Source organism: Mustela putorius, unplaced genomic scaffold (assembly GCF_011764305.1).
Source record: "Mustela putorius furo isolate JIRA1106 unplaced genomic scaffold, ASM1176430v1.1 tig00000145_pilon_pilon_pilon, whole genome shotgun sequence".
Classification (NCBI taxonomy): domain Eukaryota; kingdom Metazoa; phylum Chordata; class Mammalia; order Carnivora; family Mustelidae; genus Mustela; species Mustela putorius.
Genome location: NW_025421294.1, coordinates 20,230,142 through 20,253,749, shown reverse-complemented (window position 1 = coordinate 20,253,749; position 23,608 = coordinate 20,230,142). Strand labels below are relative to the sequence as shown.

At 44.2% G+C, this 23,608-nt stretch overlaps 2 protein-coding genes across 8 annotated transcripts in view; both read right to left on the bottom strand.

Moving 5' to 3' along the window:
• DIAPH1 (diaphanous related formin 1) overlaps positions 1-6,883 on the bottom strand; it is a 93,628-nt gene extending 86,745 nt beyond the window's left edge. For 5 of the 6 annotated variants that reach the window (XM_045075366.1, XM_045075364.1, XM_045075363.1 and 2 more), the window contains exon 1: positions 6,617-6,837. In XM_045075366.1, coding sequence (XP_044931301.1) covers positions 6,617-6,733 — 117 coding nt within the window. In that variant the 5' untranslated portion in view covers positions 6,734-6,837. Of the gene's footprint in view, positions 1-6,616 lie in introns of all 6 variants that reach the window. The other variant, XM_004744762.3, reaches the window with a different exon arrangement.
• Positions 6,884-8,826: 1,943 nt separating this feature from the next.
• On the bottom strand, positions 8,827-23,589 carry HDAC3 (histone deacetylase 3). Of its 2 annotated transcripts, XM_004744748.3 has the most exons (15): positions 23,451-23,589; positions 23,262-23,344; positions 21,810-21,952; positions 16,638-16,719; positions 16,451-16,507; positions 16,275-16,330; positions 15,782-15,915; positions 15,176-15,256; positions 14,728-14,801; positions 14,500-14,564; positions 13,355-13,444; positions 13,173-13,231; positions 12,803-12,882; positions 12,385-12,542; positions 8,827-9,472 (listed from the first exon to the last, which is right to left on the bottom strand). In XM_004744748.3, exons 1-15 carry the CDS (start codon positions 23,503-23,505, stop codon positions 9,403-9,405), a joined length of 1,287 nt encoding a protein of 428 aa, XP_004744805.1. In that variant the 5' UTR covers positions 23,506-23,589; the 3' UTR covers positions 8,827-9,402. The 2 variants fall into 2 exon arrangements, with proteins under 2 accessions (XP_004744805.1, XP_004744807.1); XM_004744750.3 differs by lacking the exon at positions 23,451-23,589 and having other exon boundaries at positions 23,230-23,332.
• Positions 23,590-23,608: the final 19 nt, after the last annotated feature.

Sequence of the window (23,608 nt, the reverse complement as noted above, 5' to 3'; positions counted from 1 at the left end):
GTTTCCCCAATTTCAAGTATCAGAAATGTTCTGTCTTTGCCTATAGGTCAAAATTTACACCCCAAACAGCATGAGTGGAATAGAACTAACAAATCCACAGCAGAAAAGCAGAGAACTTCAGAGCTTCATCTATAAAACTTCTTAAAAGAAAACAGAAGGAGAAAATCTTAGGAGCTGTGATTTTAGCAGAGATTTCTGAAATACGACACAAACAGCAAAAAGTTTAAAAAAAAGTGGACCTCAAAATTAAACACCTTTGTTCTTCATTCCAGTGTTAAAAAAATGAAAAGGCAAATCACAGGAGAAAGAAAATATTTTTAAAACACATATCCAACAAATGACATTTAGACTACCATAAAATAATTTAAAAGACTAAAATTTTGAACAGATACTTCAGCAAAGATATACAGATAGCAAATAAACAAAGTGAAAGATGCTCAGCACTACACAAATGCAAATAAAAGCCACAATGAAATACCACTACATACCCACTAGAATGGATAAAATTTAAGGGTCATCATAGTAAGAGTTAGCAAGAAACTGGAACTCATATATTGTTTGTGGGAACGGAAAATGGTAGTCACCTTGGAAAATAGTTTGGCAATTTTTTAGAAAGTTAAACAGAGCCCTACCAAAAAAAAAAAAAAAAAGGCAGCTTTACCTGAGATTTAAGGTCAATACCAAGGTATACTTCTTGGTTTTCTATGACCTTCAGGATCAAAGTGAATTTATAAATCAGGATCCTTAAGGTATGTTAAATCTTAAAAGGAAATGGCAAAGTCTATGTTTTTACACAGCAGTATTTCTAAAATAGGGAATAAATCACACAATCAGAAATCCAGAGGGGTGCCTGGGTGGCTCAGCTCATGATCCCAGGGTCCTAGGCTTCATCCCGCTCACTGCTTCTCCCTCTCTCTCTGCATCACCCCCCCCCCACCTTGTGTGCTCTGTCTCACTCTCACTCTATTTTAAATAAATAAAATCTTTTAAAAAATTTTGTTAAATTAAAATTCATCCAGGCCTTGCATGTTTTAATAGAAATTCCTTAAAAAAAAAAAATCCAGAAAAATAATCCAGGACACCATAAACTCCACCTCTATCCATTACCATAACAAAATGTCAAAGTCACTACCACCTAAGGACCACTTATAATTACCACCATTGATGGAATCTCCTATCTTCCATATTAAGAACACTTCTATAGGGGCAACTGGGTGTCTCAGTCAGTTAAGTGTCCAATCCCTGATTTTTGGTTCAGGTCATGATCTCAGAGTCGTGAAATCAAGAACTGCACTGGGCTCCATGTTGGTCGTGGAACCTACTTGAGGTTCTCTCCCTCCTCACATACTTACTTATTCCACATAAGAATGCCATGTGTTTCTCTTAATTCAGTTACATTATACTAACTTTCGTTTGTCTCTCCTTTATCGTTCCATCTCCCTTCTTAGAGAGGGAAGAAATTTAAGCAAATATTTAGAGGACAAACTGAAACTCTGTGATTGTCAGTGAGCCAAGTAACACAGAGCCAGTTTCTTCAATCTTTTCCCTCTCAGTCACATAGCTTCTAGTGTATCCATTCCTCTTATATAACCTCTTTCTACTATTCTAGCTATTCCAAGATCTTGAAATTTACTAAAGGAAATGCAGGATCCAAAATTTTAGTTTCTATTCCTCCATTCGTTTATCCAAATCCACCCCGTAGCCCCCGATGTTTCCAAACTCCAAATGTAAGAAGAGATTGCTACACTGAGTGGGTGTTTGGGCTTGATGACATTTAAACCCCCTTACAACACTAAAATTTTAAGGCTACCATTCACAGCAAGCTTTAATAATGAATGGAAGAATCTCAAAGCTGAAAGAACAATGATAATCAGTGGTAAAATTCATAAAAATACTGGTCCCAACACTTCTCTTTTCCTTCAGTAATTTTTACTTTATTAAAAAGGAATCCTCTAATAAAATGTTTGCCTGAAAAAAGAAAGAGTAAAAGAGAAGTGGATAAGAAGGTAAAATATGTTTCTAATCTTTAAACATTCTTTAATTTTCAATTTTAGCTTTGAAGCTTAAGAAACTTTAGTATCAACCGCTTTTACCATTCCTGATTCCTCAAAAGGACTAGCTGCCAATGGGACTGGGACCAGCCCTCAGAGAAGCAGACAGGGAATAAAAACAAAGACAGAGGGAATGATAGTAGCTGGGCAAGGGGAGAGGGTTGGTTTTGCGTCATATAACCCTAAGTAGGGGCAAACACCAAATGCTGCTTTGCTCATTTTTTTCCTACTGCTTTCAAACAAGAGTGAGTGGGAAGAGGAGGCTCAACATAATAAAGAAAAACAGGTAATACATGGTTTGTTTCAAATAGAAATGCTTTCTGCAGTCATGAATGACTTCAACTGAGACATAAAATGGGAGAAAAACCATCTGCATATACAAACCTTTTCTTCTTTATAATACCTACCATTTCTTGTTAATAAACATGACTAACTTGTTCTTCTAAATCATATGTGGTAAAACTTTATCTTTTAAGCCTCCATTATATATCACAGAAAATATAACTGTCCAGGAATAACTTGGCAATCCATTTATAAAATACAGAGGGCCCCATGGGATAGCAAAAGGTTATTCTATCATACAGAAAATAAAACTAGTCTATTCTGACCCATATGCCCAGCGACAAACTTTTTTTTTTTTTTTTTTTTTTTTTTTAAAGATTTTTTTTATTTTTATTTATTTGACAGAACACAAGTAGGCAGAGAGGCAGGCAGAGAGAGAGGAGGAAGCAGGCTCCCTGCTGAGCAGAGAGCCCGATGCGGGACTCGATCCCAGGACCCTGAGATCATGACCTGAGCCGAAGGCAGCGGCTTAACCCACTGAGCCACCCAGGCGCCCAGCCCAGCGACAAACTTAAACCACTTCTCCCTCATTACTATTTTCTCAGGTTTTATAGTAAACATAATTCACAAGTCATAAAATTTTCAGGTCTTTTCAAAATAAAAGTATCCCAATGTTTATCAACTCTCCAAAGGCAGAGATTTTAATTCTAAGGCATTCCCTCAGTTTGACCTCTTGCAAAGGAGGATTTCCTTTGAGACCAGTAAATATAACATGACCAAATAGATCCCTGTTACCTCTTCAAAGACAAGGCAGGAAAAAGAGCAGCAATTTTAAGGTATCATTCTGTCATCGTAAACCTCAGAAACATTCCTGTAGGCTCCCCTCTCTTTCTAAACCAAGCAATCCCCGTGTTTATCATCTTTCAAAAAAACCCCACATAAAAAAAAAAAACAAAACCCACATGACTTGTATAAAGTTCTCTGACATCTTTTATCTTTGACTGTTCTTTTTGGATGGACAGGGGTCTACAACCAAACATTTATACTTTCATTATCACTCTGCTTTTAGAAGGGCATGAAACTACCCCTTGGTGAATATTTAATATACACATCCAAAATCAAGTAAGATCTTAAAAATTATGTATATTCTATTCTCTCTAATCTCATGCTAAAACTCATGTTTTACAAAATCATGCCCCTAGCTGATTCAGGAAGCAATATTCTTTCTTAGAATGCAACCACTTCTTGATTGTATAAGGCATATAGTTTATAAAATGCAGGAATACTCTGCATCCTCCTAACACTCTGGTTGTAATTACTACCTTTACACATATTTCAGCCAGCAGTCTATTTGACACCCACATTCATCGCTGCTGAAAAATCAGAATGCATTCTGTTTGTTCCCAATTTTTATTTTCTTTCACCCTAAGGACTTGTGAAACAAAGTGCAACAATGCTGGAGAAGGGATATGCTTAAGGCCCAGGAGGAGAAAGACTCCTGAAAAATCAAGGGGGAACACCAGGCAGTCTGGCTTGAGCCACACACATCAGCATCTCTAACAACCAAGTGTTTTTAAAAGATGATTCCCAACCACTTTTTAAACTTCGACTCCATGTGCTTTCCACCCAAGATGCATCAGAGAGTTAAGAGAGCATCTTCGGCAATAAGTAAGCTCTGTGTCCCATTCAGTTGATACATACTTAGAACCTGTATAAGCTTGGAAAGGTACAGAGCAGCAGAAACAACAAAAAATTCTGCAGAAGCAAACAAATAACCTTCAGGCACACAAGGTCTAAACCAGTGCAGCTTTATATAGTACCTTCTTGACGGAATTCCAGAGGACACACTCTAGCAAAGGTGGAACAGGGAAAACAGCTTTCAATTTGCTTTTAGCCTGCAGTTCAAAAAATTAAGCCATGGGTAACAAAAGCACACCAGCAATCTCTCCCCTTCCACCCACCCACACACACATCCAGACACAAAGAGAAGTGGACTGCAATGCTTCTCCTAGTCTCTCATTGCCACAGACTTCTCATTAAAAGAACAATGAGAAAGAAAATTCCCATGCCTTGAGGTAAGTTACCGTTGGCAAGAAAGGAATTAAGTAGCACTACTTTTCAAGAAAACTTTCCAATCCTCTAGCTCTGAATGCAATTCTCACTACCTGTTCTCTGTATTTTTTTTTAAACAATTCAGCAGGCTAAGAGTTAAAACCAACACCTCAAAAAGAAAAAGAGAACTTGGTTTGGCTCCACCCTCTGTAAAGCAAATACCAAACTCTGAGCCAAATCCACTCAGCACATACAAGACTCCATGGGCATTCCAAAACACAGGTGAAAAGTTAAAAGTTTCCTCACGTATCTCAACTTTCAGCACCATGCACTTAGATTTCTACAATTTCACTTGTGAAAGACACAAGTGTTAGATAAAACAAAAACAAATAAAACTCTATTTAAAGAACTTGAAAAACATTTACAAAAGTCACAGAGTTCACTATATATTAGCAGGAATAACTGGAACTCGGGTGAGGAAGGTCAAACAGTATCCATGGAAACAAAAGCAAAACAAAAATAACAGATATATACGCAGAAATAAAAAAGGAATATGGGCCCCAGAACTTAAGTCTTAGAAGGAAAGCTCTCTGAGTGTCAATTCCTATCCTAAAGAAACATAAGGAAATGTTGCTTTAATTGCCACAGGGGAAGGGTCATCACTACCACTAACCCAACACTTCTGGAAAAAAAAGATGTTCACATGAAAAACAGGCAGTTACTGACAGCCCATAAGTCATTGGAAAGGGCAGTCCAGAAGCACCTGCCTTGCTAGAAATAGGTAGGAAGAGATGAGTCACTATTTTAATTCTGCTTAGTGCTCTCCACATCTCAATCCTCTAGGTCCCAAAGAAACATTTTCTTCCTGTTTCCATGATTTTATCAGTTTTCTACCCAAACTTGTGTTCAGTTGGGTCAGAACACTAAAGGTTGGGGATAAGAGAAAAGAGAAAGAGCGAAGAGTCAGAACCCAGTTGATTAGTACAAAGAGATCCTGGGATGAGGGCATAATTACTTGGAAGACAAGACCAACTACATTTACAACTAGCAAATGATTACTAAAATTCCAGATTCCCTCTCTTGGATAGTGCCCCATATCTCTCAAAGCTTTTACAGTAAAAAACAAACAGCTCCCTGGAGAAAGGAGTAAAAAAGATTTAGTGCAAGCAAAGGTAATGAAATATGATAGTGTTACATGAATATCAGTATTCCTTCAGACTCGGACTGGAAGTCACTAGCACCTGAGGAAAGCCATACTCTTCTACAGGTCAGAAAAGGAATGTCACTAGGCTATCACACAGGAGGTGGCAGATGGGCTGAGATGGTTATCATGGGAAACGTACAAAAAGCAACTGAATTACTCAGAAACTTCTTCAACTTGCAGGGTAACTTCCTCCCTACGGGAGAGGTTTAAATCACCAACCTAGGTCAAAAGGGGCACATCATTATAATGAAAAGTTCTAATCCCCTGAAAAGTGATAAGCAACAGGGCAAAGAGACAGGTTTTCTGGATGGAGCTATCCCGGGAACCAAATTAACGTCATGCCCAATGACCATGGATAGACCTGGGCAGGAACCCATTCCTGCAATCTTAAGGACAAACATGTAAGGGAGGAGGGAAGGTAGGGCCCAAGTCAGGTAACATTCCAGAGGGGAAGGATTATCAGGTGACACCAGGCTGAGGGCCCAGAGCTGGGGCTAGGAAGGAGGAAAGTTAGCAGGTGAAAGGGATCAATCTTGAGAAGGAAGTGACCTTTAGGAGAAGCAAATTAAGAGGATACCAAAAAAAAAGGGGGGGGGGAGGAGTAAGAGTAAGAGGGAAAATGGACCCAGAAAAGCACAGAGAACAAGACAGAGGCGGGTGCGGGTAACAGAGAAGAAGAAAGGAAGTGGGGCTAAGAGGGAAGGGATGGGGCTAAGACCCGCCAGGCTATGGGGGCGGAGGGCCCAGCTGGCTGGCCGGCGGGGGGAGGGGGGACGGGAAGGTGTGAAGAAAGCCCCGAGGCTGCCAGGGCGAGAGCGGTGTAGGACTCTGGGGTTTCCCGAGGTCCCTCCGGGAGGGGTAGGATGTCGGACTGTGGAGCCCGGGACCCAGTAAACCCAGAAAGAGAGGCGCGGGGGCGGCTCCCTAGAGACAGGCGTGCAACCCTGGGGCCGGCTGTGGGGGTCTCCCTGGACCGGAGGGCGGTTACGGGGCCAAGCTGAGGGAACCGGGTGGGAGGGACACTCACAAATTTCTTGGATTTGCCGCCGTCGCCGCCCGCCGCAGGCAGCTCGTCCGGGCTCCGGCCCTTCTTCTTGTCCCGGGGCCCGCGGCCGGGGCCCTGGCCCCCGCCAAGGGGGTCCATGTCCAGGTTCGCGCTGGCAGATGACCCCGCGCCAACGCCGCTACCGCCCGGCACCTCCCGACCTGCTGCCGCCGCCGCCCAGCTGCTCCTCAGCCCGCCGCCGCGCCCCGCCTCATTAGTATGCCGGGCTGCGCGCGCCTCATGAATATACAACGGCGACGCCTCGCTCCCGCCCGCCTGCCCCACTTCCGCCCGGACCCGCAGCTCCTACCAATGGGGGGAGGGGGTGGAGGGAAGTCGCGGAAGCAAGCTACCTGCCCGGCAGGCCTAACCATTCGGACCCACGTGTGGGGGGGGCTGTATGGGCGGTGCAACTCTGCGGCCTCAACCCGGGATGGCGCCACCTGGCGGTCTGCACGGCGCAAGCCTTCCCGCTCCCACGCAGTGCCCACGTGGCTGTAACGTCCAGACCCTCTCACACCCTAGAACAGGATAGTATCTGAACCAAAAATCAAGTAAGAGAGAGTGTCATCTCGGCCGAAAATCCAGTGCCGGTGTTTCAGGGATGATACAGTTTTTATGTGTGCACTATCAGTGGAGCACATGAAAAAATTATCATTTATTGAAAGCTGTGCCAAAAACAGAGCTTGGTCCAGAGTAAGTGCTAGACTGGAACTCAACTAGCCCTGGAGTTACATTACCTACTTTTGAATCGCACGTCTACTATTTTCTAGTTGTTTTTTAATCTGAAAAACTATTGCCAACATGTGACTACACAGTAATTACCATTTACCAAGCACTTGCTCTAAACCCAGAACTATGTAAAACTTTTTTTTGGTTGGGGGGGGCGGTGTCTGGGTGGCTCAGTCATTAAGCATCTGCCTTTGGCTCTGGTCATGATTACAGGGTCCTGGGATCCAGTCCCTTGTTGGGCTCCCTGCTCAGCAGGGAGCCTGCTTCTCCCTCCCCCACTCCTCCTGCTTGTGTTCCCTCAATAAATAAAATCTTAAAAAACAAAAATCTGTTTTTCCTCACTGAATCCTCACATTGTCATGTGATTGATTCCTCTAGTCTCACCATTTTACAGATAGAAAATTTGGACTTCTCAGAGTTACAGTGACTTGCCCAAGGACATATAAATGGCAAAAATTTAAACCCAGGTTAGTCTGCGAAGTCCTGTTTGACCAGGATTTCTTACTGACATAAACCAAACCTGAGTGGAGAGAGCAGATGTTCTCTAAGAGTATTCTTTGACCGGCTTGCTTTCTCCCTAATTTCATCCATTCTCCCAGCTACATCTCTTCCTCTTGTGTAGTTATGTGGCACCCAGAAGGCCCTCAAAGTATTGACTTAATTATCTTACCTGCAGCTGGAAAAAGATTTTAAATATATGTTCCTGGAGGGCAGAGTCAGTGACTCAACAACTCTTGAGACCCTGGTGCTCAGGCTAGAGCCTGGGATATTACAGGGACTCTCCAATGCTGGCTGGCTCAGAAAGCTGGCCTTCATCTCTTGCATTCCACTTTCTAATCGCTTGGGGGCGATTGCAAAGAACTGTGGAGCCCACCCTTCAAACTCAGTTTGTCCAAAACAGCTCAAAAACTACGTACTTTCTAGCTAGAGTACTGACAGACAGACAGGATCAAAGCATGGAAAGAGTGATCCATTTATAACTCTTCCTTCTCATACCACTGTCAACATCTGCTATAACACTTATCTCACTCCTTACTGGATTGTAGACTGCTCTAGGGAAAGGTCCACATTTGTGGCTACTGTAGTATCTACCATCACTCTTACACAGACATTAAAATAATGAGAAACTACTTATGTCAGGCACAGTGATAAGCACTTGACATTTTTTATCCCAGTAGATCTTCACCAACTAGCATCACACCATTTCAAACACCCAGGTTCAAAAAACCTGAACTCATCTTCTACTCCCACTCTTAAGCCAGTAATCTGCCCACGTTTATCTGATAATTACAATGCTCTATATATATGAGTAACACAATCCATGTAGAATGCATACACAGGGTCTAACATAAGTGCTGAATGAATGTTAACTACGATTTTTATTATATACATCATCACCCCCGCCCCTTTCACACACAGTCGGCTAGCAAGAATTAAGAATATTCCCAGGAAGGCAAAAGTTACAAAAAATATCAACTTGGTTTATTGGATAAAAACAGTGGTAAAATGGACATAAAGCCAAAAGTTAGGACATTTTCACATCCTCCCCCGACTCAAAACTGTACTTCCCATCATCTGGGGTTAAGATGTTAGGGAGCCAGAGCCCACTAAAATCTATCACTCTTCACCTGCACTGGAAACAAGGCCTGCAGTACGAGAACCCAGGGAAGAAAGTCAGAGGCAACATCAGTCCTGTCTACACCTTCATCCCTAAAAGTCTCTGGATTGGAGGGAAGCAGGGAAGGAGTAAGGGGGCCAAAATGGCATGGACTGGCCTCTAGGGCCCACTGCCCAGGATATCCTAGAGGAAGTTATCCTTGTCCCTGTCTGATCCCTAATAAGTACCATTGTCGGGTCTTGGGAAGAAGAGGAAAGGGGACATTTGTTCAAATACCAGATGTGGTCTCCAAACCCTCTTCCAGCACTGGTAAAAGCCCAGAAGGTGACCATCAGGGCTGGGGGTGCCACATCTTTTCCCTCCTGCCCAAACAAGAGGTAAAAAGGAATTCCTCAGGACAGAGCAAGCCCAGCTGCTCTTAAATCTCCACGTCGCTTTCCTTGTCATTGTCATGGTCTCCATCATAGAACTCGTTGGGTGCCTCTGGCCTGCAAAGCAAGGGAGACAAATCAGGGTCCTATTCTCCAGGTTCTCACCTTCTCCCACACAGCTACCCTCTCTGGAACCACTTCCTAGGCCCCTTTCATACAGGAACCACTCTTCTCCTATTGGCAGATACTGGTCACTATCCATCCCCTCCATTCATGCAGTCTAAATAGACATTTATGGAGAGACACTCCATGCCAGCCACCATCATAAGCCACAGCGATATGGTAGATAATAAGCTGGATAAAATGTCTGCCTATCCTCAATAAACTGACTGAATAAACAAGACAACTAATAAAGTCAATAAATAAAGATTATAATTTCCCATCTTGGCAAATGCTCTGACACAATGAAATAAAGGGATGTCACAAAGAGTGAAGGGGGGGGGGCACATTCCAGGCAGAATTATTAGAGACAGCTGTTCTAGGAAGGTAAGAAAGACTTCAAGTCTGAGAAGGGGCTGGCCAGGCAGAGATCTCAGGAAGCCCATTCCGAGCTACAAAGAAAGCCAAATACAGAGTTATCAGGTGGAGGGAGACTGATGTATTCTAGGAAGAGCATAAGGCTAGGATGGCCGGGAGCCGTGCGCATGGAGGAAAGTAGCTACAGATGAGACCACAGACATAGGTAAGCACCAGCACGTCTTTAAAGCCATGATCAGAGAATGGGGTTTTGTTCTAAGAGCAATGGAAAGGAGAGTTGTAAGCAGAGAAGCGAGTGAAGGGATGTGAAAGCAACACAGGGCCCAGTATGTACTCAATATTCATTTCTTTCTTTTTGGAAAACTCCTCTCTGGGAGAACACAGAAAACCGAATTACCTTGCCCACAGCTGATAACTAAGAAAGAAGGGAGAAATTCATCAATGAGAAGCTGGAGAACAAAGTCAGGAAAGGCCCTATCTGCCTGGTAAGCAATGTCTCAGTTAACTAGCCTTAGGATGTCTGGCAAGTTACTTAACCTCTCTGAGCCTTAGATTCCTCCTCTGGTAACTGAACGTTAACAGCCACCTCTCAGGGTTGTCTGATGACAGCAGAATGATGACAAGATGGTATGTACGTTTTAATATAAAGCATTTAGTACTGAGTCTGGTTCTTAGCAAACCCACAGAAAGTCATTAACTCCTCTTATTACTACTCTGCAAATGATACACAAGTTGGAGCTATAGGCATCAAAGAACGGGAACTTGGTGGGTGGTCTGACAGGGAGGGAGGGCTTAGGGCAGGAAGAGGCCTGAACTGCTGCTGGCTGTTGAGAGGGGGTGGTATCGTACAGACATTAGGCCCAGATTCCAGCCCAGAACCAGAGATGAAAAAGCCAAACTCAACCAAAAGGAGTAACTTAAAGCAGGTTTTTAAGAAAATCAATTTCTAGAAGTCAAGCTTCAGAGATCTGGAGAAGTTGACAAAGAGGAGACAAGGCGGTGAGACATTAAAAAGGAATCCTGAGGCCAGATGTTCAGATACTTCCTCAACCAGGAGTGGGAATAAGGCGGTATTCGTGGAGAAGGAGTGGACTAGTCCCGAAGGTCCAAGCAATAAAACTCAGGCCTAAAGGAGAGATATGGAAGCTGACCTCTAATACAGAGAAGCAGATTCTGGAAGGGTCTGGGAAGGCCATGTGACTCTGTAGCAGAGTCAGCTCAGACCTCTAACAGTGCGTGGGAGGTGCAAGTGTCCAGCTGTGGTTATCCCTCAGCCACGAAAGGGTATCTGTTCTCCATTAAGTGCATCTGTTTCTCCACTTCTGTGTTCTGCTGTCTTTTCCCTTCATTTTTCAGAAAAACCTATTCTGGGATTAAAAAAAAAAAACACCTCTACCCGAATCTCTTTTTTTCCTAATTCAATGCATCTGTATTTTAGTATATAGCTCAGAAAAATAAAGATTAAAAAAAAAACCTGTAATGTAATTATTATATCTGAAAAAAATGAACACAGGAAAGAAATCAAAGGGCCTTAAACAGCAGTATGTGAGCAGTGACTTGTAGAGCTCCAAACCTGGAAGGAGCCAGTAAAATGCTGAAAAGATTATAAATCCTTACAGATTGTTTGGAAGGCAATTTGGCAGCAGATACCAAAAATTTTAGGGGGTTCAGGGCCACATCTTTGTTATGATGAAAAAATGGGAAATAATACAAATGCCATCTATGGTACTTAGTTAAATTATGCTACAGCCACACGACGGAATATTATGCAGCTGATAAAATAATGAAGCAGATCTATATATAATGACATGGAAAAATACACTGTTTAAAAAGAAAGAACCAGGGTTGCCTGGGTGGCTCAGTGAGTTAAGTTTCTGCCTTCGGCTCAGGTCACAATCTCAGAGTCCTGGGATCTATCCCTACATTGGGCTCTCTGCTCAGCAGGGAGCCTGCTTTCCCCTCTCTCTCTGCCTGCCTCTCTGCCTACCTGTGATCTCTCTCTCTCTGTCAAATAAATAATTAAAATCTTAAAAAAAAAAAAAAAAAAGTTCTAAATTGTAGAGCACCCAGTATAGATCCAAACAGCATTTTTAAAAAAAGATGCACAAGCTCTAAGAATGCATGTGTATGTATATTTGCGTTCCTACGCGCATACTAGATAGTATACTTAAACCCTATTGAAAAAGTCTATTTGAAAAGATATAAATCAAACTATTAATAGTGGTTACTTTGTGGAACTGGTCTAGGATCCTGTGAATGCAAGCTTAACATTATTTTGGTGCTGTTTAAAATTCTGACAATAAATATGTTACTTATTTATGCCACAATCACACATACAGAAAGAGTGAGGAATTACAAAAGAGCAAAAAGCAGGCATCCCAAAGGAAGTAAGCCAGGGATGATTAAGCTAATGCCTTCTAATGTACTTTTTCCCTCTTAACTTCCCCGACAAGACTGCTGGAAACCCCTGCTCTCAAGTCACTGCCCCAGACCTGGTGTAGTTCTCCTCAGGACCTCTCTCCTCTGCATCAGCCTCGTCAGTCCTGTCATAGGTCAGGAGGTCTGCAGGCACATCATGAATCTGGACGCTGGGTGCATGGTTCAGCATCTTCAGGTTTTCAAAGATTGTCTGGCGGATCTGGTCCAAATACTGGTTGGGGATTTGGAATACGGAGTGAGTGATTCCCAGAGCATCCACCCTTCTAGCTGACTCCCAGCCCTACGATCCTAGTTCTAATCCCCCCAGTCCGATTGCCTCTACTTTAACCTGGGCTGTGTCTTGGTTTTAACAATGACAGTGGTAGCTGAGAACTTTTTTCTCTTCTCCGGTTTCTCCAATTTCCCCACATCCTGAACCTCTTCCTAGGCCCTCCCCACCCCTGGGTTCATCTTTTTGGGTTCAGCAGCTACCTGGCGTGAGTTCTGATTCTCGATGCGCGTGCTGACATCTGGATGGAGCGTAAAGTCTGGGGCAAAGTACTCGAAGTACTCTAAATGGGGAAAGGGAGATTAGAAGAGAAGGCATGGCTCAGACAGAGACAACCAGGTCCCAAGACTTCCCAATCTATTTCCTTCCCATCCAAAACCCCTGCATAATAGCTGCCTAATCTTTTCCCTGCTCTGAACTCAGTGATTTAGTTTGCAGGGCTCCTTGAGTGTCAAATTCCCTATCTGTAATAAAAAGAAAAATTTTAAAATTCCCATCTGCCTTGAAATTACGCCATTCTGGGGGTCTTCTGAGAATGCCTCTTGCTGTGGGTTATCAGAGAGTGATCCTTACCACTATAGGGAAGCTCCTCACTAATGGCTTCTTCTACCAGCAGTGACGTTTCATATGTCCTGAAACCAAACAGCAGAGTGGGGTAGGCTGAGCAAGTGGGCCCTCCAGCCCTCTCAGGGAGCCCCCAACTCACCAACTCACATAGGACAAGGGGGAGAAGGAAAACCAGGGAGCATGCTCACCAGCAGCGGGCAACATTTCGGACAGTATAGCCACCACCACCTAGCACCAGTAGAGGGATATTGAAGCTCTTGACATATTCGACACATTCCCTGTTAGAAGGAACCAGAGGAATGGCTGGAGGAAGTGATCAAAAGGCAAAGTATACCGTCTCTAGGTATTGCCTCGAAAGGGCAGACGGGAACTAGAGAAGCTTCCATAATCTTGATCTAGGTATTGAAATTCACCGAGTTATACCCTTAAGATATGTGTACTTTATTCTCTATATGGTGTGTCTCAGTAAAAACTGAAACATACAGGGCGTTCCCACCTCTCTCCAGCTCAACACCCATCCTGGCACCTCATCTGTTAATCAACTACTTTCATCAAAGTACCAGCAAGTGCTGTCAGTTCCAGCCTCCATAATACAACTCCCATCACCTACTTCTCACTGGCCACCTCCTCCACCTAGGCCCAGGCACGACATGTGCTGCCTGGGCAATACCAATACCTTCCTAACTGGCCTTACACTTCCACTCCTGTCCCCCACCCCACCCCCAAGCCTTCCTCCTTTCAGCAGTCAGAGCAGTCACTTTAAAACATCAATTGGGGGGCACCTGAGTGGCTCAGTTGATTAAGCAACTGCCTTTGACTCAGGTCATGATCCTGGAGTCCTGGGATCAAGTCCCGCATCAGGTTCCCTGATAGGCAGAAGTCTGCATCTCCCTCTGACCTTTCCCCTCTCAATCTCTCTCTCTCATTGTCTTTCTCTCAAATAAATAAGATCTTAAAAAAAAAAAAAAATCAATTGGATCATGTCATTTCCCTGTTTAAAACCTTCCCGCAGTTTCCCATCATATTTCAAATTCAATCCAGACTTCTCACCAGAGTTTAAGGGCTCTGCATGACCTCACCACTGCCGATCTCTTGGGCCTCCCGTCAAACAACCTCCAGGCTACTCCTTGTGATCTTGCCTCCCCACTCTGACTTCATCTTCTGGCTGGCTATACCAGCTCTTTCCTGTCTCAGTTCCTTCGCATGGACCCTTCTCATTGCTTGGGAGTGACTCTCTCTAGTCTTCCTATGGCCCATTCCCCAACTACCCCCACTCCACGTACTGAGGCCCAAAGCCACTTGAAAACCAGGGACAGAAAAGAGCAGGTCTCACCCATGTCCTCGAATGCTGAGGTTGAAGCAGCCCAAACGATCACAGCCTAGGGAGTCAGCTCCACACTGTGAAAAGCAAAACCCCAGGCAGCTGCAGTGAGATGACTGATCAGAATGACCCAGATGTCCTTCACTTCTGTTCCCCAACAAATGCAGGGGCTATCTTCCTCCCTGCTCTATTCCCCTAAGCCCAGGCAGAGCCCTCTTGAAAAAGCACCAGCAGTATTACCTGGAGCACAATGCATGTGGGTTGGTAGAAGTCCACCACCTGGTTGATAACCGGCTGGAAAAGGTGCTTGTAACCTGGGAGAGGGCCAAAGATGGGCACCTGGCACCCCAAGGGAATGGGGAGACAGGGAACAAAAGGAAAAAAGGGGTTGAGAGAGCATGTAGCCCAGGAAAAGGGGAAACCCAAAGAACCAAATCATTGGTTCTAAGCTTCTGGATGGGGTCCCAGACCACTTTGAGTGACTGATGGAAGCTAATGACCCATTTCCCAGAAAAAATGCACATACATATAAATATGTTGCATACAATTTCCGGGGGGTTCATGGTCCCTTTGAAGGCCATTCATCCTTAAGGACACCTGGCCCAACAGTAGACAATACCAGGCAGAAGACGTTAATTCAAGGAGGAAGAAGGGGCCTAGTAAACGGGGAAATGACCTTGATACTTACTCTGGTCATCGATGCCATCTCGCAAAGGCACATTGAGACAGTAGTAGCGACCACTCTCTGCTCCAACTTCATACATATCACCTATAGGCAAGTGGAGAGTAGGGGGTAGGAGCTATACACAGGGGACACCCACAACCCACCTGCTTCAACTTCAATCTGTACACCGAGGACATCTCACTATATCTGTGTACCTCCACCACACACTCTCTAGAGACACTTCATCTCTAGTGGTTTGCATTCATTCAGCAAATAATTTTTGAGGGCCTACTATGAGCAAACCTGTGCATCAGGCACTGGGGCATTAGAGAGAACTAATGAAATGAATGAAATCCCACCAAGCTTTTACTCCTGGGGGATGGGCATGATAAGGGAGACAGTAAACAGAACAAAACACTGCCATATATACAAACAGCAGTGAGTGCTCTGAGAAAAGTAAGCATAGTGACATGACAGAGTAATAGGGAAGGAGGGATTACTTTAACTGCAGTGGTCAGGATGGACTTCCCTGAGGAGAAGCCACTTGAGCCAAGACCTGAAGGCTAAGCAGGAGGCTGTCGTAGCAAAGAGCTGAGGGTGTGAAGGGGATGATCATCCCTACTCCCATACCTGTGCCAGGAAAGAAGTAGTTTCCATATTTATGGAAGGAGACTGTCATCACCCGGTCAGTGAGGTAGAAGGCTTCCTGAACTCCATCACCATGGTGGATGTCGATATCAATGTAGAGCACCCGAGGGTGGTACCTGGGATGAGACCCAAGCCAGAGTTTGAGGTAGAGGGGAACCCCAGCCCACACCTCCCAAAACAAGGTTTGGAATTAGGAAGCCCAAGTCACCTGAAACCTAATACCACCAGTTCCCTATGGTCAACTCTGGACTCCAGCCTGGAGGCAGGGACAGGAGAGGGATGTGTAGAGAAGACTGAAATGTGAGCAGGCAGGAGGGAGTGTGCAGCAGGGCATGGGAAAGTAGTCTGAGTAAAGCATTAAGAACGGTGGAGAAGTTAGTGTGGAGCTGAGGAACAGGTCACGGCCAGCACGGTGTGAGATACCACCTCGGCCATGGGTCTCATAAGTCCCTCCATCTCCTCCCAGGCTACTTACTTGAGCAGCTCCAGGATGCCAATCACAATGTCATTGACATAGCAGAAGCCAGAGGCCTGTGGTGAGACAGTGATCTTACAATGTAGTAACGATTCCTCTCCCCAGCTGCCCCCTGGTGTCAGCCTGACCACCTACACTAGGGCAGTCATTGTCTCCCCCATCAACTCTTCACTTACCTCAAACTTCTTGGCATGGTGCAAACCACCAGCCCAGTTAATGGCAATATCACAGATCTGAAAAACAAACACCCAACTCACAGTCCTCCTTGCCCACCCACAAAGCTGGAAGCTCAGGGTCAGGGTTAAGGCCTTCAGTTAGAAGGACCAACCCCAAAGGGAGAGCAGGACTCGGGGCCACAGTCACCTTGTTGTTCAGCTGGGTTGCTCCTTGCAGAGATGCACCTGTGTAACGGGAACAGAACTCAAACAGCCCGGGAAACACTGGGCTGCAGGAAAGAGAAGCAAGTCAGAGCCCTTTACCTGTCTAGACCCTTCCTACACCTTCCCTGAGTTCAAACCCCTCCAACCTCCATTGCTCAATAAACTCCCAGCCCCTATATACCTAAAATATCTGCAAATTTATTCAACAAATATTTTGGACTGTATACCAAGCCCTGTGTAAGGCACTGGATGGGAAGTAAAAAAGCATTTCACTCTGTCAGGGGGTTTGTATCCTGGTTGCAAAGAAAAGTAGGCAGCTTCTAGGTACTTAAGAACACATGCCATAAAAGAAATAATTTGAGAGGGAACATAAACTTTGTTTCTCTTTCAATGTTCTTTTATGTATTTCATATTTTAACACAATGTTCAATAACATTCTTTCAGAGTCACACATTTTTGGGGTGCCTGGGTGGCTCAGTTGGTTAAGTGTCTGCCTTCAGCTCAGGTCATGATCCCAAGCTCCTGGGATCAAGCCCCACATCAGGCTCCTTGCTCAGCACGGAGCCTACTTCTCCCTCTCCCTTTGCCTGCCACTCCCCACACACACTGCTTGTGCACGCTCGCTCTCTCTCTATGTCAAATAAATATATAAAATTTTTTTTTTTAAAAAAGAGTCACATTTTTAAGCAAGAGCTGCATTCCTATATACCTGAAATAGTAATAATGATAATCCACAGAAAGCCTTGAACACAGTTAAAACAGTGTGTGGTACCTAGTATTCTGCACATCGATAAATATTAATCATAATTATTACCATCTTCTTTTTATAAAAAGGAGAGGCCTGAAGCCAGATACAAAAGATTATATACTATAAAGCTCCATTTATATAAACTCTGGAAAAGGCAAAATATAGAGATAGATCTCAGATCAGTTGTCACCTAGAGGTAAGCTGAAGAGAAGACATTGACTGTAAAAGGGCAGAAGAGTCCTCTGTGGGAAAATGGAAATAATCTATACTTTGATACATACTATCAAAACTCTCGGGGGCGCCTGGGTGGCTCAGTGGGTTAAAGCCTCTGCCTTCAGCTCAGGTCATGATCCCAGGGTCCTGGGATAGAGCCCCGAGCCGGGCTCTCTGCTCAGCAGGGAGCCTGCTTCCTTGTCTCTCTCTGTTTGCCTGTCTGCCTACCTGTGACCTCTGTCTGTCAAATAAATAAATAAAATCTTTAAAAAACAAAAAACTCCCAAACTGCACACCTAAAACAGGTGAATTTTACTGCATGCAAATTATACCTTCAAAAACTTAACTTATAAGAAAGGAAAAGCTTAAACGATTTTTACTTTTAAGTCTCAAAAATAGAAAATGGTGCAGCTGACACATTTGACCATGTGATAAAGAAAGCTATAGAGAGTTTTATAGTTTCTCAAAGGTTCTGGGAAGAATTAATGATTAATACCTAGAAAACTAAGCAAATGAAAAAACAATGCAATTATCAACTCTGGGAAAAACGAAAAGATATACAGGAAGTAAGATTAAACCACAGTATACTATTAGACTCTATAGTAAGTGAATTTTTCAAGATTCTAACAATGTAAACATAGAATGCTTATTGAATAAAAATTGTATCTAACTATATTGTGAAGCTGGGATAGTATCTAACTATATTGTGAAGCTGGGATAGGAGGGCAAGCCAGGGTGATAGTATGAGGAGACTAAATGTTAATTTCCCATACTAAGGGCTTTATAGGCAATGATTGAAGTTGAAAAGTGGAAAAATAGCAACACAAGCATATTATAAGAGACAGGATAATACGGCAGCTTGATTTAAGAGCCCAGATTCTAGAGCCAGACTACCTAAGTTCAAGCGTGGCTTTTTTTTTTTTTTTAAGATTTTATTTATTTACCTGATAGAGAGAGAGAGAGAACACAAGGAGGGGAAGCAGCAGACAGAGGGAGAAGCAGGCTCCTCACCAAGGAGGGAGCCCAATACGGGGATCAATCCCAGGACCCAAGCCAAACGTAACCACTTAACAACTGAGCCACCCAGGTACCCCTCAAGCCTGACTTTTTAACACCTACCAATGATCATGAGACTAGATAAGCTGTTTATAGTTTCTGTGCCTAAGTGTCCTCATCTGTCAAAGGAGGCAATAAGAGACCCTGATTCACAGAGATTGATGAGCTTAAATAACCTAATGCCTCTGAAGCATTTAAAATGCTACCTGACAGAGAGTAGGCATTACTTAAGTATTACAGATTATTTGTAACAGTAGATTAGTATCATTGCTTTGAAACCCAAAGATAAATACCAGAAGAAATAGCTAAATGAGCTGAAAGTGGCTGCCCCTCGGGAGAGGGATTTATGAGTGGGAGGCACAGATCTGGGACTTTTTTTTTCCCCATTGAAAGCCTTGCAGTATAATTGGGCTTTTTATATTAGGTTAATTTGAAAACAATCAAAAATAAAAGGGAAAATCCCTGATTCTCATCTGAAATAGAGAGATAACCATGACTGTAGCTTAAGTCGAACAGTACAACTGATGCGGTGCCAAGGACTGAGTGGTAGTATTCCCTAAATGCACAGAGCACTTATAGAGCCCCAGCTGGGGCCTTAGGGCTGACTCTGCATTCCCACACCTGCAAAGTGAGCTCAGAAACAACAGTAGCAGCAATAACAAAAAAACCCAAGAAATCTCCTAAGACAGCATGCAACTAAACACCAAATGACTAGTGCAAACTAGTACAGGACAGATCTCTGTGCCTGGTGTGGTCAAGAAAGGTTCAGTGGGGGGTGCTTGGGTGGCTCAGTGGGTTAAGCCTCTGCTTTCGGCTCAGGTCATGATCTCAGGGTCCTGGGATAGAAACCCACATCGGGTTCTAAGCTCAGCAGGGAGCCTGCCTCCCCCTCTCTTTTTGCCTGCCTCTCTGCTTACTTGATCTCTCTCTCTGTCAAATAATCTCTCTGTCAAAAAAATAAATAAAAACCTTAATTTTAAAAAAAAAAAAAGTTTCAGTGGTGTGAATCTTGAAGGTGGTGTGAAGGCCAGGAAGGCCTTGGAGAGGTTGAATGAGGAACAAAGAGCATTCCAGGAAGGCATTCTGTGAAAACAAGGGTGTAGTTATGGATAAGCCTGGGGAGGTGCTCAATGCCAGCCTTCTATCTTCCAGCTCAAAGTGCTTCCATCAGTAGGATCTTTCAGGGAAACAGTGTAGTGTTTAAAAACCAAGGCTCTGGGGATGCCTGAGTGGCTCAGTTGGTTAGACAACTGCCTTTGGCTTGAGTCCTAACCCCAGAGTCCTGGGATCAAGCCCCACATGGGGTTCCCTGCTTAGCAGGGAGCCTGCTTCTCCCCCTCCCTCTGCCATTCCCCCTGCCTGTGTGCTCCTGCTCTGTCAAATAAATAAATTTTTTAAAAAACTGAAATAAATAGAATAAAATCAAAATAAATAAAAACCAGGTCTCTGGATCTGAATCCTGCCACCTTGACTGATCAGTTTTGTTAACTCTGGTTAGTTACCTCAATTTCCTCAAATTTTGGTTTTATGCCTAAATTAAGGCAAAGGACTATTACATCTCACTGTTGCTGTAAGAATGAAGTGGATATACCAGCAAACCTCAGCACAAAAGAGTAAGCACTCAGCAGTAGCTGTTATAGGAAATTCTATACGACCAACAACCTGGTTTCTTCAAGAAATAAATTAAAGGTACAGGGGCACGTGGGTGGCTCAGTCAATTAAACATCTGCCTTTGGCTCATGTCATGACCCCAGGGCTCGGGGATTAAGCCCCACATTAGGCACCCTGCTCAAGGGGAGTCTGCTTTTCCCTCTCCCTCTGCCCCTCCTTCCACTGCGCACTCTCTCTCTCTCTCACCCACTATCTGTATCTCATATAAATAAATAAAATCTTTAAAAAAAAAAAAAAAGGAAGAAATTCAAGTTAGAGAAGGAAACATTGGAGATTTAAAAACCTTAAGAGACGTATCAACCAAATACAAAGTATGGGCCTTATTTAGATCCTAAATACATCAACTGCAAAAAGAAAAAATTAGGAGGCAGTTAGAGAAATTTGAATACTGATTGCAAATATGATGGTATTAAGGAATTACTGTTTTTTAGGTGTGATAATGACAATGAGTGTGTGTGTGTGTGTGTGCGCACGCGTGCATGTTTGTTTTTAAGAGTATCATTTAGAGACACACAATAAAATATTTGCAGGTAAAAAATGCGACATCTGGGATTTGCTTTAAAATAATCTGAGATGCAGGGGCTCTTGGGTGGCTCAGTCAGTTAAACATTAGACTCCTAATTTCTACTCAGGTCATGATCTCAGCTGGATCTCAGAGATCCAGCTGGCATCAAGCCCCGTGCCTGCCCATGTCCTTACTGGGCTCCAAGCTGGGCACGGACCCTGCTTAAGATTCTCTCTCTCCCTCTCCATCCCTACCACCCTGCCCCTGCTGGCTTGCCCCCTCCCTCCAAAAAAAACACACAAAAAAACAAAAAAACACACAAACTAAAATAATCTGGGATGCAGATGAAGCAAGACTGGCTATATGCTCATAAACATTACAGGTGGTGAAGGATACATGGGAATTCACTGTACTATTTTTTCAGAAATGTTTGAAATTTTCCTTTAAAAAAAGTCTAAAAATAAATTGAGTAAATGGTAGCTGTTATGATTGCTATGTTTTCCTGAATATATATGAGAATGTAAGCAAGGATAATGGCTTATCTTTGTTATCTGTTCCCTTCCCCAGAGGGCCCAATTCTGAGACTTTCTCATATGATTCAGCTCAGTGTAAACCTCCCTCAATGTAAATCACTCTCTTGCTTTTAGAACACTTTGATAATTTCTCTCTCCTCTAGGGATAAGAGCCCCAATTCATCACAAAGCTGTTTAATTTTTAAAGGCCCTGCCCATCTCTTTAGCCTCGATTCAGATAATTTTTCTTTTCATATTCAGTGAATGACCTTTTTTCTGTTCCTCAAACGAGGAACACACCAACCTCTCACAGACCCTCAACACATGCTGTCCCTAATTCCCACAATATTTCTGCCCTCACCACCTATGTGCCCAACTACCTTTCATCTAATTATCTCCTACTCTTTCTTCAGATCTCCCCTCAACCTCCAATCCCAGTTCTCCCCTCACCAGTCATCGCCCACGTTGAAGGCATTAAGGCTCTTGGTGAAGCCTTGCATATTGGTGGGGCTGACTCTCTGCAAGAAGTCGATGTAGTCCTCAGAGTGAAAGCGGCACATGTCATGCTGGGAGGCCTGGTATGGCTTGAAGACCTCGGGATGGAAACACAAGGTGAACCCCAGCAAGTTCAGTCCCATTAATTAGGTTGAGACTGCCCACACTAAACCCAGCCCCGTGGACTGTCCACACCCACACATATCAGCAGTCCCCTTACCCCTCCAATCTTTGTTATTCTCTGAAGCAAAGGTCAGAGAAGAAGAGAGGCTCTGATGAGCCAGCTGGGGTACTATGATCAAGCCTCCTAAAGATCAGTGCACTTGCCTTCTCCTTCCCACTTCCAGCCCAATCTTTCCCACCTTTTCTCAACCTTAAGCCTTTATCCATCTATTTTTTATTCTTTCCATACTCATCTCCTCCCCCTGCCTCTGATTCCATCCTCTCTCTTCTCTGAATTCTTAATTTTAGAGTTAAATAATATGGGATATATGACAACCTTTTAATCAAAACCCAGGAGAGCCACAGTGCTAAGCTAGAGACTTACTACCTTTTAGGGAATTTCACACACTTCTTTAGAAACTGGGCAAGAAAAAAAGCTTCTCTCCCCAGAAAATGCACAGGGGTACATACCAGCAAACAATTTCAAGGGAGTCATAGATTCATGCACTAACATCACCTCAGTCTTTTCTGTAGCTAATTCACTTGTCTGTGCCTCAGCACAAACAGTGGACAACACTCATTCATATTGTTGACTAATTCCCCTTGTGACGCATGAGGGGCTGAGCTTAACTGTTACAATCCCCTACCACAACTATAAATTCCAAGTTGGGGATTGTCCACCCCCATGTATGTATCTGGGAGATGGAGGGTTGGGTAGCAACATTCTAAGTTGGTAGGGAACTACCCAGGACATTTCCCGCTCTCTTCCACACACACATACACATTTGCACACAGGGCTACAGAGTCCTCCCTGGAGCTCTAGCTCCTTGGAGATGGCTAGAGGCGGCAGAGAAAGGGTGAGAACTGCGGTGGGAACACCCCACATCCAGATAGAGTGATCTATCCCCTCTCTCCTGAAGCCACAGCACTGCCCACCTCCTAAGACGCTGGGAGGAAACACTTTCTCTCTTCAAACCACCCCCCACTCCACCCTAACCATAGGCCCGAGGTTGAACTACCTGAGGTCAAAGGGTGGCCGACCTAAGGTAAAAAAATAATTTCCATTAAGTCGGTGGACCCACCCACCAACACTCTGGTGATGGCGGGTGGTCCTGGTTGCTTCCATCCACCCTGCCCCCCACCCCAAGGGTGGGTCGCACTTGGTGCATTCAGGGCAGCCCACCTATCCTATGGCCACAGAGCTCGCCCGCACCCTCAAAATCCAGCAGCGATGGGGAGACTCACGATCATCTTCTTATAGAGACCGTAGTGCAAGACCAAACTATGGGTCAATGCCAAGCGATGGGGCTTCATAGGGTGCCCTGCCCCTGGGGGTGGGAGAAGAGAGTTCGTCAGTTCCTGTCGCTGGAGTTTTAGCCCCCGCCTCGAACCTCCGCGTCCCGAAGCCCCTCGCGTACGGCCTTGCTCCCTCACCGTAGTGGAAGTTGCCCACGTCTGGGTCGTAGAAATAGGCCACGGTCTTGGCCATGGTGCCGGCGGGAGAAGGCCCCGCGCCTCAGCCGCCCGCCCGGCCACTTGCCCCACCCCCGCTCCTACGTGCTGCGTAAGCACGCAGCCTGCCTCTACGGAAC

What these genes read in the sequence shown, in the direction of transcription:
- HDAC3 (XM_004744748.3), bottom strand. Translation starts at nt 23,505, where the DNA reads ATGGCCAAGACCGTGGCCTATTTCTACGACCCAGACGTGGGCAACTTC. An exon ending in CGTGGGCAACTTCCACTACG is followed by an intron (nt 23,345 to 23,450) that starts GTGAGGGAGCAA and finishes TCCCACCCCCAG; the next exon opens with GGGCAGGGCACCCTATGAAG. An exon ending in GGCATCCTGGAGCTGCTCAA is followed by an intron (nt 15,916 to 16,274) that starts GTAAGTAGCCTG and finishes GTCTCATCCCAG; the next exon opens with GTACCACCCTCGGGTGCTCT.